Source organism: Acanthochromis polyacanthus, chromosome 15 (genome assembly GCF_021347895.1).
Source record: "Acanthochromis polyacanthus isolate Apoly-LR-REF ecotype Palm Island chromosome 15, KAUST_Apoly_ChrSc, whole genome shotgun sequence".
In the NCBI taxonomy this organism is placed as follows: Eukaryota; Metazoa; Chordata; class Actinopteri; family Pomacentridae; genus Acanthochromis; species Acanthochromis polyacanthus.
In genome coordinates, this window is record NC_067127.1 from 6,909,638 (window position 1) to 6,926,638 (window position 17,001).

The following is a 17,001-nucleotide window of genomic DNA, read 5'->3' on the forward strand; positions in this document are numbered from 1 at the left end:
GGTTTTTGGAGTGTTTTCCCTTATCTGAGGCAAATATTTAAAGTCAGAATGTCTTTGAGGCAGAATTTTGACTTCATGTCTTCATCCTGTGGACTGTTTTCTAATATATTCGTCAGTCAAGTGACATCTTGTTTATTCTCCAAGGATGCCACAACACACAGCTCAACTGAGCTGCTTTTCATCGACTGATAACAAAGCCGAAAGCAGGAAGACCCACAAACAGGCAACAACTGAAGTCGACTACAGTTAAAGTTCTGGCAAAGCATCACAACAGAGGAAACAGCATTTGGTTCATGAGTCCATGAGTCCCACACTTCAGGCAATCATCACTTGAAAAGGATTTGCATCCAAGGATTAAAAATAATCCTTATTTTTATACTTATGTTAGGTTGTCCAATTTCTTTGGAGTCTGTGAGAATTAAGGAACTGTGTAAAAAATGGCTGTAATTCTTAAACAGTTAATGCAATATTTTTGTTAAACCCACTGAATTAAAGCTGAAAGTCTTAACAAGAAGTACAGTTTGACTGTATCATTTTAAATCAACCATGGAAGTGAACAGAGGCAGAATTATGATTGTTGTGTCACTGTACAAATGCTTATAGACCTGACAGTATGTGTGTGTGGCCTCTTCCTTTCTAAGTACTATTTTGGGTCAGTTGAGCTGTGTATTGTGGCATCCTATGAATTTCTACAGAAGAGACGTAGAGGGAGATGAGCTGGAGTAAAAAGGAACAGGAGGAAGGGAGAGAGTTTGGCTCTTCTGTCTGTTATCATGGGAAATGTTCGCTCTATGGGTAATAAGATGGAGGAGCTTGACACACTCATCAGGAGCCAAAGACTCTACTGGGAAAGCACCCTCATGTTTTACACAGAAACATGACTGAAAGACTGTATTACCGAGAATAACACCAGAGTCAGAGGCTTCCGGACTATAAGAGTGAACTGGGATGCCACAGCATGCAGTAAGAGGAGAGGTGGAGGACTTCCTCTGCTTGTGAAAGACAGATGGTTTAACCCTGCAGATGTTGCCAAGAAAGAACTGATCTGTAGCAGAGACTGTCACGGCCCCTTCCGGTCATCCACTCCTCTGCCTGTGTGTCTGCGTTCTGAGTGGCTCTGATCAGCTTGGATTAAGAGCAGCTGTGGGAGACACATACCTGCAGCTCATGTCTCCATCTACTATAAAGACTGGCTTCACACGGCAGAGAGTGCCAGATTCTACTGCCTCAGTTGCATGTTTGGCCTTAGTTGGGTGTTAGAATTATTATTATTATTGCAATTAAAGTCTGTTTGAACTGATCTCGCTCTTGGGTTCTCCCCCCTCACGTACCGTGACAGGGACACTGAACTGTTAGCAGGTAGTCTGAGATTATACTATCTGCCATGAGAGTTAATTGTGATCGTCGCCATTGTTGTTTACATTCCTCCTACTGCAAACGCTGAGACTGGCGAGACCAGGTCGACCATCTCCTCCAACCCAAACTTCTACCTTGATCCTCTCAAGCTTGCCCCTTCGTTACCAGCTCTGGGACCTCCGTCAGGTCAGTTCCACCTCATCTCACTCCTTCTCTGCTCTCGGTTGTCTATGTTAACATGCTGCTGTGACAAAGAATTAAGAATCAATAAAATACATATTCTATTCTTTGTAAAAATCTGTTCTCACTTTGACATAAAAGGGTAATTTTTTTGGTATAATCATGTCGAAAAAGCCCATTAGTATTGAAAATATTGAATGCAGTAAAAAGGAAACCCTACAAAAAGGAACAGGTGCTTAATTTCATGATGCAGTTTAAAAAGTTGGTTGAGACACAAACATGCAAACAGTCTCTCCTAGTGAAAACCCACTTAGGCACTTAGAACTTGGTCCTACTTTGAACCAACAAAACTCTCCCTGTGACAGCACTGATGTGTCTGAGGAACTAGGACACTGTTTCCGGAAAGACGTGTTGATGTTGAATTTTTAATGCCATGCTTCATCACTTTAGCGAAATTCCAGTCACCTCCATCGAGGGAGCAGAAGTCCCAGAGACAGACTCCTCCAAACTTGAAGAACATAAAACCATAGGTAGCTGTCATTGGGGGTAAATGCATTATGCATCCTGTCAAGTATACCACTGTAAAAATTCATGCTTTTGTTGACCTGCATGAGAGTGGGCGGATAAATGGAAAACCTGCACAACATTAAAAAAAACAAGCTGCATTTCAGGAAGAATCCCATTGGACATTCTGTGGCACAGATACTGACGAATTGATACTGAGGAAACAATAAAAATTGTTTGGGAGATGTGGTTCCTGATTCCTTTATCCTTTCTAATGACCTCTGTAATGGTCAGAGTTAAACAGGTCTGTCATTTCCCCTGCAGGGCTGGGCTCCAGTTTAATAGTGGAGTTGCATAAGCAGCCAGTGTAGGAGTGGAAGGTTGCAGTAAGGGTAACGTTTGCTAGTCAGCAGAGCAGCTCTGTGACAACACAGATCTAACACTGAGCCGGGAGCTATTTCACTCTCCAACATGAAAAGAAAAATCTGAAAATCAATACTTTTACCCAGAAGGCTCATGTCAAGATTAGTGAAGTCATTTTTTAATATCAAATGTTGCAATTTTTTGCACGTAAAGCCCACAAATGTAAAAAAGGAAAGTAAGTTGTTTCTTTTTTTTTAAAGTTTGCACGAGCAAGAGGCTGAATGCAAAGCGATGCCACATCAACAACCTGAGATTGAGATTGGAAATTTTGCAAAGATCAAAGGCTCCAATGTTTTCATGAAAGCCTTCTTGACTTGACTTCAGGCAGACTGGAGAATTCTGTGCTGCATTTTTGATGTAAAATATTAGATTTCTGCCGTGCAGTTTGAAAGCAGCAAATTAAAATAGAATCAAAGCAGATGCACAAACCGTCTTTCATCTCTTCACTCCCTCTTGGTTCTCACTGAACTCATATCAGACCTGAAACATTTGTGACTGCTGTTGACTAATATCTCCCCTCCTTCACTCCAAATACGATAATATATCGGGCTGCTTCTGAGGAACGAGTGTGGCTACCTGACAGATGAATCCAGTGGAGGTGCACTGTCGAACCCAGAGGCTGAACTTCCTCTTCTTCCTCTTTCTCAGCTCTCTTTCTGTGCAGGTGGTGATGAAAACTGGGTCTTCATCTATCAAGGGCTCATGAAGAACCTGGAAACACACATGAAATGTTGCCGCACACTTGTCTTAGTGGATTTTTTTTTTATATAACCATGTTACAAGTACAAAAGGTGTTACTGGAAAAATAGCTTTCCTCAACAAGGAGAAGACTGTGAATGATGTAACATTACAGCTCAGGGTTAGAGGGAGAACACAGCCAATCGAAGATCCTCACAAGTCGTGTATGTGTTTGTGATACTGAGAGAGAGAAAAAAAACACTGTTCTCAGCAGAAACAGGCTCTCAGCTGTGCAATGCCTCCCTACCGTTTCTATTGTTGGTGCTTTGGCCTTAACTTCTGCATTTTTATGCTACAGCTATGCCCTGCAGAACTTCACAGTATTTTCATGAACCAAAAAAAGACTGAAAAACGCATCGAAAAATACACAAAGCATGACTGCAACTTTGTCCTCAATCGCAAAACTAGATAAAAAGAGGTTTTCACTCCTCTACAGAGTAAATTCAATTGGCCCTGAGGGGAAAAGTCTTTGTGAAAGAGAAATAATCACAACAAAAAAGCTGTGGCTCTGCCATCTGCAAAGCATGGAGGGAATTGATTAAAATTTAAACACACATAAAAATACAACAGAGTCTCACGGTTTAAAATTTTATGATTCTGCACCTATAAAACAGGCACTTCAGCACAGGGGAAGCTGAAACAAATGGTCAGTTAATCAATAAGGCAACGACTGGAAAATGATTGGTGGCACTTTTGATAATGAGATGAAAAGTAATTACAAAAATGTCACTTGTTCCAGCTTCTGGAACAGAAATTTAAACCATTTTTTTTACTTTAATAGGCACAATGTCTAAGCTTTTTGATCAACCCTTGTAAAACCACCTTTTCTCTACTAGCTGAGCGACTATTCGACTTTCTCTGTAAATAAAACTACTTTCCATGATAATAAACCGTATATTTTTGCATTTTGGATTATTGTTTACTAAGACATGAATGCAGCTTCTTCTTAATGTGGTTCATGGAGCCATTTTTGTGATCAAACACCTGAATATAAAGCATGAAATGTAGACTTCAGTACGATGAACTGTGCCTGCTTCCTCTCGTATATTTATCATTTCCCAGGTCTGCCTGCTCTCTCACTCAGCATGGGTCAGATCAGAAACTGGCACACTTTCACAGATCTAAACCCACACAAACAGATGTAATAACACTCAACAAACATTTGAATTTCAAATTTCTCTTCCTCCAGAGTCTCCCGTGATTTGACTAAGGCTGAGGTGAGCGGTGACCGACAGCATGGGCAGCAACAAGTCATTTCCCAGGTAAATATGGAGTTATGGATTCTGCCGGTTGATAATTAATGAAGCCATCTCGCCTTTGGGTGGGTGACATCACCCAAACCACTGTGGCCTTTTGTGAAGTATTTCATCCTGTAGCTAAAACAAATCAGCCCAGTGAAAGCTACTGCAGCCGGCTTCTCTAACCGCTGAAAATGAGGTGGTTACATTTGTACATGCGCTTGTAGTAAATCATTTGCATGGGTTCATTAACCCAGTATTGGATGGAGAAAGGAGGAAAATCCATTTATCTACTGACTTTCTTACAGTGATTATTTGTTGAAGGCTGCGACAAATGCTCTGAAAGATTTTACACTTGCAAATCAATACAAAGCCGTGTGAACGGATCATCCCAGCGACTGCAGAACTGCCAGACTGGCAGAGCAAATGCTAATATTCATCAGTTATGTTGTTAGCAAGTTAGCACTCATGTTCACACAGTCAGTTACACAAACATGTTGAATAATGCTAAGTGGGAGAGAATTCCAGTTCACAGAGACTCACTTAAGACATCTCCCTTTTATTGTTGACTTCTTGAAGCTGAAATGTGTTATGGGTGAATTACTTTCTTAACCCTTTAAGGTTTGGTCAATTTCCGCCCGAAATTTCTACTGAGATTTACAGAAAGTAAATTGAATGCTGTTCTTGAACTGTTTGGAGTACATGCATGGTTGGGGTCTCATTTGAAAGCTGACAACCTGAATTTTCACCCAGTGCAGTCAGAATTACTCTAGGTGCTACTGGCACAGAGTTATGTATGTTGGAACACACTGAATTAGGATGAATTTTTTTTCTCGCCTACATTTTTTCCCTAATAAAACACCTGAAAATCAGTGTGGCAGCACTGCAACAGCTTGAAAACACAATATTGCAAAAGCCTGGGGTCTTACATAGTTCAGGTCAAAATTTCAGAGCAATACTACAAGAAATGAGTGTTTCACACATGTATTTGTACTGATATGCTCCGCCCCTGTCAATGTTGGATACACTCTTTATACACTGTGCACACTCTCTACAGAATGGTATAAATTCCTTTTCACTTCATTTTCCACTTCATTTTCATTCCAAAAACTCATAAAGAACTCAAAAAATCACTTCAGATAGGCTTCAGTGTCGATCACACACACAGATTGAGAGGAATACAGAGAAACAGCAGGTGGACCCCGGAGCTCACGAATGAAATATCATATCAAGCCGCTGGCAGAGGCGGGATTTATAGGCAAGCCATTCAGCAAGCTCATTGGCTACCAGGCCTGTCAATCTAACGTTTCCTCCGGCGTGATTTGCTGAGAAACAAGTCAATCAAGTGATGTAATCGATATCTGTCAGACTCGGCCATGGTTGGGTAAATCGCCGAAGTAGGCGGAAACGAGTCACCTGATTGGTTGAAGTCCGGTTTGAAGCGGTCGAGAAGCCTCCAGTATCCATTTTGAATCGCGAACAAAGAAAATAGGACCGTGTATGATAAAGTTATAATAGAAAGATGCAGTGAATATGAAACGCACAGCGCCACCACGCGCCGCGTGCACGCGCACGGAGCCGATCGTTTTCTGGATTTTTTACCTATTTCGAGACATGTTTTGGCCAAAGTATTATACTGGATTGTTTCCTCTGGATGGCTAAGCTTGGGTTCTGGCCGGTTTTTGTGGATTATCTTCTTTTATGACCAGAAACGAGCGTCCAAACTGCGTCGACAGGTGAGCTGTGCACGTTTACTTGACTTGTTGTTTGTTGGATAAATGTGTTTATATTACCCGCTGTGGTAATCACATCTGAAAGTGGTTTATACCGGCGGATTCATGAGAATCTCAGCTTTCTATGTGTGTATAGTGTTTGTATAATCGTGTTTGCAGTGTCCTTCTATTTAAAAAAAAGCGTATACCGATAAAAAAACGGCCCGCCCGCGGGCCGCCGTACTTTCATCAAAAATGAATCTGCTACTAAATCGTCATGTTTTTTTCAGCAAAAATTTTAAAAAATGTTCTTGTTCTGTAAGTGTATTTTGCAGGTTTGTGTTGTTGGATTTTGGGCTGTTTTTGTCACACTATACCTGTAGACTTGGGCTTTTGGAACTTACAATGGCATTTTTTTGGTAATTTTTGCTTTTTGACATTTCTGAGATCAAATACGTGTTTGAGTAGTCTGAAAAATAACAGATCAATTGATGGTAAAAATCATCATTCATTGCAGCTGAGACTCCAAAAAAGACATCAAATTATTTCCTTCCCTCTCAAAAAGTCACAAACAGGACTGTCATGGATGACGATTAACTGTCATACAAATAAATCTGATTATGTTTTTCATGTAAATTTTATGCCTCTATTAGTTTTCATTAACGATATTGAGACCTTTGGCTGCCTTTTTTTCTTTTGAATCAACTCCAAGTTATTGGACTCTCCTTTTTCATTTGCAAACCAAAATTTGCCCACAGCTTTACAACTAAATCCATGACATTAATGTCATTAATCGATGGTCCTCAAAATGCTGCCAATGGAATATTAGAAGCCTCAACATGATCAGTTGGGGAAATATTGATTGATGAACGACATCTCTATTCGTTTCATCCAACTGTTTGCAAACTGGTTAATGAAAACGATTATGCAAAATGATTGCAGTCAGCTCAAATAACAGCCATCAGGTGATTATGCAATAATGTGACAGGCCTAGTCACTAAATGAGCAGATTAGTTTTCCATTGTCTGTGGAGCAACAGTTTCAGTCTGTGCCGCTCGCGCTATCTGGGACCACTCTCTGCCCCTGGCACCGAAAACCAACAGATAAAACAAACTGGCCTAGATACACACATTTCCTGTCACGCACACACACACACACACACACACACACGCTATCTGACAGTCGGCCTGTCCTCGTTGTCTCATTTTCGTGATTTTCAGATCTTAGCGAATTTAAGCATTAAAGCATGTTTCACCCACACATCAATTACTTGGTAAAGAAATAAAAAGTAAAATCTCAATTAGATGTGAGGGGATTGCTGTTGGGAGTCTGTGTTCCCTGATGCATCACAGCACTGACATCATCATTCACAAAGACGATGATGTTATAGCACTCCAGACGCACCCAAAGCAAATGAATCAACTGCTTTGGAGTACTTCATTAATGTTTAAAGAGCCTGACAGTGGCTGCAGGGGTGACAACATATGCCACTAGAATATGATTAGCCACCCCCGGCGCCCTTACTGCTAACCAGATTCTGAATATGAAGTGCAATTTGTTTGGTATTATTAAGAAAGATTATGCAGCTGAAAGAGAAAAACCCTTAAATGAAGTGGAAGCAGAGCTGCATCCTCTCAAAAGAAACCAAATTGGGAACAATCTTTGTGAGTAAGCAAAAGTTGAGGCTGTGGAAAATGAAAAGCAAATTGCATGCTTTGATAATAGACATAATTTACACTTTATTTTCTTCAGCTTCAAGTAAACAAGGTGTTTACTGTTTTCTTTTTTGACATCACATACAGATAAAGTAAAACTCAAGTTAAACAGGAGCCCAACAATGATATGGAAGCACTGGTTTGATATGAAACTGTTGGTGGGTCCCAGCAGCGCATCCACAGAAAAAAGTAAGGTGCTGTAGGAGTTGGAAAAAAGTCCAGCTCACCCGAAATAGAGAAGCAAGGCTGGCGCCCCACTGCCCCAGTTGCATAAATGTGGATCTAATGCACACAGTGCAACAGAAAACAAGTTGAAGTCTGCTGGAAGGAGAGTCTGTTAAAAATGAGCACTTTCCCAGATACTTGCTCTGCAGATGGTTTTCAAAATGAGACTGCCCGCAGGAGCTATTTAGCTGGCTCGCCTGCTTCAAGCTAATTTCCTTACTTTTGGGCTTTACAGAGTCACTGGGGAATTTATTGGCTATTGTATTTAAAGTGCATCTATTTACCCAAAAGTAAACGGTATCCACACTGGAAAGCATTACGCTGAGAAAACCGTGACAGTTGCTGGAATATTTCTCACATTTCATGGAATACCAGGCAGGTAATGAGACCTTACACTACCGTTCAAAAGTTTGAGGTCACATTTTCCATGAAAACCCGCACTTTTATTCATGTGCTAACATAATTGCACAAGGGTTTTCTAATCATCAGTTAGCCTTTCAGCACCATTAGCTAACACGATGTAGCATTAGAACACAGGAGTGATGGTTGCTGGAAATGTTCCTCTGTACCCCTATGGAGATATTCCATTAAAAATCAGCCGTTTCCAGCTAGAATAGTCATTAATTACCACAACAACAATGTTTAAAGTGTACATCTGATTAATTTAATGTTATCGTCTTCGAAAAAAACTACTTTTCTTTTAAAAATAAGGACATTTCTCAGTGACCCCAAACTTTTGAACAGTAGTGTATATTGAGGTCAACTGTGCTATGACAGTATTTCTGCTTAAAACAAGAGGTTTCTGGTATAAACCTATGGAAAGCAAAATGTTTTAAACACTGAAATACATTGCTAATGCTACAGTTTCTATGTCAGTATGGTAAAATGAGTGACAGAATGAATTTTGCATATGCAAATGGGTCAATATATAACTGAGGGACTTTTGAAGTCCATGGGATAAATCTTGCATATATTTTTATTAAAAGTAAAAAAAAAATGTTTTTTTTTTATCTTCATGATGATCATGTCTTCACAAATTCCATAATTATTTATTATGGAAACATCCATCCATCCATTTTCTGACACTTATCACTAATTAATAGAAAAATGACTGGATATCACTGAAATGTCAACTAAATAATCGCCTGAATGTAGTAACAACCACAAGTTAAGTCTGGATTTATCACATGTCAACAGGTTTACTACAATATCTTTATAAACAATTTTCAATTTCAATTTGACTCAATTGTATAGATAATATTTAGAAGAATCTTTCTGTAAAAATGCCATGTGGTGTTTGTTTATAGCAACCCGGTCTCACGGGGATTCGTGAAACTGTGAGATCGGGCTGTTTATAGGCAGCCATGTTGATTTTTGGCCTAAAAACAACAAAAATGTCAACTATGATACCTGTCAACTATGTTACAAAAAGTCCCACAATTACATATTGATCCATATGTGTATAATGAGACACCTAGTGATCCAAAAATGTCGCAGGCCTGGTGTTCTGTACACACCTGTGTCTGTGAGGGTCTGAAGGTGCAGCTGAACGACTGCTGCAGCGAGTCCAGGAAGGGCTGGATCTTGTAGAGGCCCTGGTTGCTCCCCTGCGAAGGCCGGAAAGCCACAATGTGGAAGTACTTGAGGATCTTCTCGAAGCGTGCCTGGCTCATCTTCAGGGCGATGCTCCGGTTGCTGAAGAATCCTGAACTCCAGATGCTGAGCACCGACTCGCAGCGGTGCACGCTGGTGGACGTGACGAAGCCCAGGAACGCCTTCATCTCCTGGGCGGTGACAGGACGCCAGCCGTCGTCTGAGCCGAAGCGCTCCTGGAACTTCTTGGCGTACATGTTGGTCTGGGTGACCATGTTTTGGATGCAGTTGTCCGGGACGAAGAGCTGGAAGAAGTCCAAGGCTGTTGCAGTGGCCAGCATCTTCTGAGCTGGTCCTGGATCAGCAAAAGAAAGGGGAGAAAAGAAAAGTGAAAAATTATGACAAAGGAAACTGAGCCGCTTGACAGACACAGGGTCCCATATGGGTTAACTCATCGGCACAATTGTCACTTACTCCCAGTTTAAACTTTGGTGTCTGGCCTTCAGTTTGATCGACTTTGCTGAATAAAAGGTTTCACTTGACGCTAAAACACACAATAAAATTGTGTGAGCTGTCACTGTCAGGGCTGTGTGGGACGCATACAAACTGTTTCTTGCTTACAGAAATTAAACTGTCATCTCGGAGGCAAAGTGGAAACAGAAAGAGAGAAAACATCTCTCAATTAAGGTCTTAAGCTGCATTAAGTCATCAGAAGAATGTTCAACACTCTCATACAATAAGTTTGCTTGGTTTTTCTCATGAATCGGCAGCAGCAGCTTTTGGTATGAATGTTAGGAGCCCAGGGCAGCAGCTAGAAAGTTTACACGACATGACAGCCGCCACACTGTGATGCTCGTCACGTCGGGGCGTTTTTACGCTCGCGGAAGGTTTCAGTGTCTCTTTGCCTTAGTGTGGTGGCAGGCAATGAGTCAAAATCATGTTCTAATGTAGTCGAGTCATGACTGAGAGACATCTGAAGTCTGTCAATTCAGCCTCAGTTGATGAGAGATGGCACTGTTTAAACTGATGCGTTTACCATTTTCACCCAAATAATGGATTCATCTAGATCTGTGGATTTGCAAACATCTAGTGACTCTGGCAGTGATTCCTAACTGGGTGCATTTGTACATCTGCGGTTGCATATAGACGCATGAAAAGGCTGTGGAATAGCTCGAGTAATTTGACAAACCTGAAATTTGAATTTAAAAACATATACATCCTCATGTCGAACCATCTGGAGCACCTGAGCATGCTAAAAGTGATGGAGAAATAACGAAACAAGAGTCTAAAAATGTGGTTAAGCAGTTTTACTTCTTTCTTAAAGTAAGCTGAGAAGTGGTTAAACAGTAAAATAGCAGCACCTACCAGCAATTAGCAATGTATGATGCATTGATATTGCTAAATGTGATGGATAAATGGGGAAATGTAGCAAATAACTGTTTAAATATCCGTCCATCCATTCTCTCTACACCGCTTTATCCTCACTAGGGTCGTGGGGGGTGCTGGAGCCTATCCCAGCTGACTCCCTGGACAGGTCACCAGTCTGTCACAGGGCTACATATACAGACAGACAATCACACTCACATTCACACCTACAGGCAATTTAGAGTAATCAATTAACCTCAGCATATTTTTGGACTGTGGGAGGAAGCCGGAGTACCCAGAGAAAGCCCATGCATGCACAGGGAGAACATGCAAACTCCATGCAGAAATATCCCGGGCTCAGGCCCGGATTTGAACCAGGGATCTTCTTGCTGCAAGGCAAAAGTACTATCCATTACACCACTGTGCAGCCCCTGTTTAAATATGTAATGAACAAATATTTGAAACAGCATGAACAAAGGAATTAGCAGCCAAACTAGCTCAAGGGATAGAAATAAATGGTAAAAACAGATGAGAGTAAATGTGTAAATGGCACTATGAATGAAGAGATGTGCTTCCTAAGCTTCCTTTAAAGGAGCAGTCTGTAGGATTTAGTGGTAGCTTAGCAGTGAGCTTGCAGATGGCAGTCAGATGAATATTCCTCACCTCATCTTGTCCTTCCAAGCATGTAGGAGAACCTACAGTGGCTAGTAAAAACACAAAAGCTTTAGCCTAAAGCTTCCACTGCTTGAAGTTGCATGTTCCAACCACAAGAACCGCCCTTGTGGAACCTCTTTTAGGGCCATTTTCAAGGAAGAAAAGGTACTTCAGAGCAGCCCTGAGAATCTGCTGGTCTCATCACTGATTGGTTAAATTCAGAGAAGACAAATACTGATTGCCTAAACTTGGAGAAGCACCATTTTTCTGCCCTCCCTATGTCCTTGTTTAGTAGCAGTCTTCTCCCCTCTAACTTCACCACGTAGACTAAAAATGGCTTTATTTGCTACATCCTCAAGGATCTGTTGCATGCGGAAACCACAACGTGCCACAGTTTTCCTGCACTCGGAGTTCAGGTCACGACACCTCGGATCCCTGAGTTTCAGCCGCCTAATGTTTGGTTTGTCCTTGCTGGGCTCCTGTTCAACATGGAAGAACACCGGCTCCTTCTGTAGATATAAAAGTTGTTTTCTAAGTTAATGAATGCAAAATGATTGTTACTCTCAGGTGATTCTGCACTAATAAAAAATATGATCGTGACTAGTTTCTGCCATAGATCCACCAAACTACTTCCGCTCCCTGGGCCTTCCATAGCTATTCTCATCACTAGTTTAGTGGAAAATGACATTTACATCCCATTTGAAGCGTCATTGTCTGGAAGCTTTTAGCATTTGCATCGAATCCACTCCGTCAATACACAATGTGGTGGCTGGCTTGTGTTTGCTCTTGTAAATTAGAGATTTTCTCTGATGTTGTTGGATCCGTGAGAGGGAATCTGGACGTCGAGCTGAACAACTTCAGGCTTAATTGGACAGCACGATCTCATTATCTCTGAACAAGGTTTTCACTCTCTGTATGTCCGTCCTCTGGTCTCAGCTGCAGCCGAAATAACAACGGACTTTTGCTTTGTTCTTTTAATCTCCAGTTAAGGAAATCTTGCACAACACTTCACCATTAATGATACACTGTTGAAGCGTGGAGGAGGACAAGACGACAAGCACAAAAAAGACAGAGCGGAGTACAAGCACACCCACATGCCTGACGATCGCGGACAAGACAGGAAAAAGTAGCTGGGGCGCAGCTCAAAATCTCCCTCATTTGCATCCCATTAGCCTTGAACGCTGAATGTAAAATCCAGCATGACTTCCAGGCCACTACTCAATAAAAAACATCACATATTCAGACTGAGGGTCCGCTGAGGCAAAATGATTCACCTCAGCTCATCTCTGAACGAAGCCAAAAAAGACAACCTGAGCAAGGACTCATCATTTTTATGGATAATGGAACTGTTTCATCTGCTGCTGAGCAAATACACCCTTTCTCCATAGATTTTTCTTGATACAGCTCCTGCCAACTCACGTCTGTGTCTCTCTGACAAAACTGGATTAAACATTTACATAATTCTTCTTTCAATCTACTAGTATCGGCTGATGTTAGTCTACATGGAAAGCTTGCACATATTAATTTCCCACATTACTCATTGCAGAAGTCCACCTACGTTGCACTCTCAGACGCAGGTATAATCCCTGACGATCATCAGTGGTTCTAACAGTTCTATTGTCGGGGGATAAACATCTGCCTGGTGGAGCTTTTATAGCCACGGATTTACAGATTACGTGTGCTTGCAGTGGATAAATCCTTCACGTAGACGAAACATGCATTAAGCTCAGTTTTTAGTGGGAACTCAAGAGAGAACCATTTGAACTATCTTGACTAAAAGGGTTTTCTGAGACAACTTTTTTTTAATGTCAGTATACAGTGTGCCGTATTTAGAATGTAGGACAAATGACATGGAAAATTATCCACTGCGAGGCATCATGTCAGAAAAACCTCTTTGGATGTGCATCATCCTAACGCAGCTAAGACAGAGGTATAATCCCACAGCTGTACCAGTAAATGGCTCAAAATCCGGAAGTGCTTTTTATTTTGAGAACAAAAATGATGATTAAAGTGGAACAGCTTTGTCTCAAAAGGCGAAAAACAAGGCATGATAGCCTCTTTATATCTAATTTCCCTGATTCCTGCAGCATTTTAGAGAACATGTTTTCTCTATATGAATTCTGAAGTTGTATTCCTGCTTCATTTAGTGCAATTTGTGTCATGGGATTTGTTCTGTTTTGTGAATATTTGAACAAGACGCAACGTGCAAACAGAAGAGAAATACAGTAGAGGGTCAGACAGATGAACGGACATATGGACAGTAGCAGTAATCTATCAGGCGTGCACGGCAAAGTGAATGCATAAATAGCTCTTTAATTCCCTTCAACATCATGATAAGGTGGTTACATAATCTAAGATGTGGATGTATGCTTCATAATCCTCGGCCTGGTCCACTGCCACTCGCGTCACACTGCAGGGGGAAACCACCTCACGTTGAGACGAAGATAACACACCGCCGACTAACCCGACTTTGTGTAAACCACATTTTTTTGCACGAGCCAAAAAGCCAGCGTGGTTTCCAAACTCTGCACCTGTTACAAACGCGAGGAGGATCTGCTCGGAGTAGCTATAAACAAACCTGCCGGGGTCTTTGAGAGTTTCTGCGAGGTTGATTGGATGCTATCTGACGGCGGCTGATGATTTATGTACGGGGTGCGCTGTGTCCAAAGAGTGGAGCTGTCACATCCACACTGTGTCTGTGTCAGCACACTGACAGACAGAGAAATGTGCAGGGAAACAGACGGGCGAGCTGCATAAAAGACGGCCAGACAGGCGGGTAAAATAGAGGAATGAAAATATCACTGAGTGTGGCACTGCAGCTTAGTGGAAACCTCATCTGGCTTGTGCACCTTCCCATGCCATTAAAATCTGTGTAGACATATTCTGTATCTATGCAGATATGCTGACGCTCATTACGGACTTGGTCGTCGCTGCTCAGGCTGATTAAATCTGGGGACAGTCTTGGCTACTTGAGGTGTGAAGTGTGATTATGCTCTCTGGCGGTACTACATCCAGGCAGCTCTTAATCATCTCAGCCCTGATACTGGATGACGGGAACACACATACTCGTGCTCGCTGTGCAAACAGACACCAGCTGCATTTTCACAAATCAGACCAGACTACGCAAAGAAGACAGACACACCTGCTGCCATCTCAGCTTAAGTCAACAGCAGCCAAATAGAGACGGACAGTCCAGGAAGTGGGAGTACAGGACATCCTGTAGTCTTTGAACCTCTTATGGTACCCTAGTTCTGCACAGTAATGATCCTGAAAGAATAAAACAGGCACTGCTCTTACCTCAGGCTGGATTTTACAAAGGATTACTGAATTTAGCTGAATAATTGGGCCAGAAAAAACTGAAAACCAAGCAGTAAAAAGAATTATTTTTGTATTTCCGTGTCCTGTCCTGCTACATTCTTTGATTTAATCCGTTCAGCTCCAACAGCAGACAATAAAAGACCAGTCATTTGTGTTTGTTTTATTATTTTAAATTACCAAGGAGTATGTTGGAGCAGCTTGCAGAACAAATCTTCTTTGCACACGCCCAATGCACTTCACTTATTTCCCGAGCATTTTATCTAATTTGGCACTTGTGCTTTCAATCGAACTGTGCAAGTGAGTTCCTCGGTTGTGTGTTAGCAGACGGGGGCTCAGTCTACTCCATATCTGCTCCCAGCCATATGCTGGTTCACCTCCAAGTGTGCAACATGTCACGGTGGATACATGGATGGCATCCCCACTGATCGCCTTTGCTTCAGCTGAGGCAGAAAATACTGGGGAGGGGGACAAATCCAAGCAAAACCTAGCAGAAGGTGGTTGCTCCCAACTAACTGATAGATAAACATTTTATAAACTGCACTAAAGAGGCAGATAGATTGACAGGAAGGAAGAAGAAAGACATGCACAGATGCACAGATGTCTCCTGTTTGCACAAACAAAGATTTGAAGATAAAGTGTGCAGCCAAAATCAAGATCTGTGCATTTCTTCTGCATACATATGCAATATATTGTGCATTGTGTGGGACGGCATCCCCACCAGTCGCCTTTGCTTCAGCTGAGGCAGAGAATATGAGAGAAAGGGGCTGACGATGCGGCACTACAAAACTCCACTCTCTGGATGTACTGATAGATAAAGACAAAAAACTGTACTTAAGAGACAGACAGATTGACAGGACAGGAAAAGAAAGAACGAGCAGTGTGGGTGCACACTGCCCTCATATCTCTTGTTTGCACATAAAAGCTACTGAGGAGAAAGTGTGCAACCAAAATCAGGAGAAAATCTGTATTTGTGCCTTTCTTCTGCATACACACACATTTTATTGTGCGGGACAGCATCCCCAATAACTCCCTTGGCTTCAGCTGAGGCAGCAAATACGAGAGAAGAGGGACAAATCCGAGTAAAACCTGACAGAAGGTGCTGCACTACAAACCTCCACTCTCTGGACTTATTGATTTATAAATAGATAAAAACTGTACTAAAGAGACAGACAGATTGACAGGATAGAAGAAGAAAGACAGAGCAATGTGGGTGCAGGCTGCTATTTAACTGTCACGACTGCACACATAAACATCTGAAGAGAAAGTGTGAAACCATAAATCCAGGATAGGTGGAGAAAAATCTGAATTTCTGCATTTCCTCTGCATACATACACAATATATTGTGCACTGTGCAGGATGGCATCCCCATTAACCCTCCTGTTGTCTTCATTTACACGCACCAAGAAATATTGTTTCCTTGTCTGAAAAAAAATCCCCAAATTTCTGAAAATTTGCAAAACCTTTAGGAAGAAACTTCCAATAATCCCTTAAAAGTTTCCCTTTAAAGTTTTATTTTTAAAAAAATCCCTCAAATTTGGCAAGAAAATTCTTGTAAATATTTTCAAAAAATGAGTAAAAATCTTCAAAAAAAATCCTAAAAAATATCTAAAATGATTACATATATATCAGTAAAACTTCTAATATTTTCTGAAGAACATTCACCAAAAAATCAACCCAAATCCAGCGAAATTCGCTGGATTTGGGTTGATTTTTTTGGTGAATGTTTTTATGAAACATTCCTAACATTTCTTTTTTTCCACCAAAAAATGTTCAAAGATTCCCCAAAAATGTTGAAAATCTGGACATCAGAAGTTTCACTGTGAAAATATATTATTTTTCCACATTTTCAAACTTTAAAACGGGTCAATTTGGACCAGCAGGACGACACGAGGGTTAAGACAGACTGACAGAAAAAGACTGAACAGTGTGGGTACACGCTCACGATTGCACAAACAAACATTTGAAAAGAAAGTGTGCAAC

General features: G+C 41.3%; 1 protein-coding gene across 1 annotated transcript in view; it reads right to left on the bottom strand.

Annotated features, from left to right (window-relative positions):
* pgbd5 (piggyBac transposable element derived 5) overlaps positions 1 to 17,001 on the bottom strand; it is a 34,003-nt gene that overhangs the window by 15,760 nt on the left and 1,242 nt on the right. Inside the window, exons 2-3 of the mRNA XM_022206268.2 lie at positions 9,609 to 10,039; positions 3,040 to 3,174 (exon numbers count right to left, since the gene is read on the bottom strand). Coding sequence (XP_022061960.1) covers positions 3,040 to 3,174; positions 9,609 to 10,039 — 566 coding nt within the window. The remainder of the gene's footprint in view (positions 1 to 3,039; positions 3,175 to 9,608; positions 10,040 to 17,001) is intronic.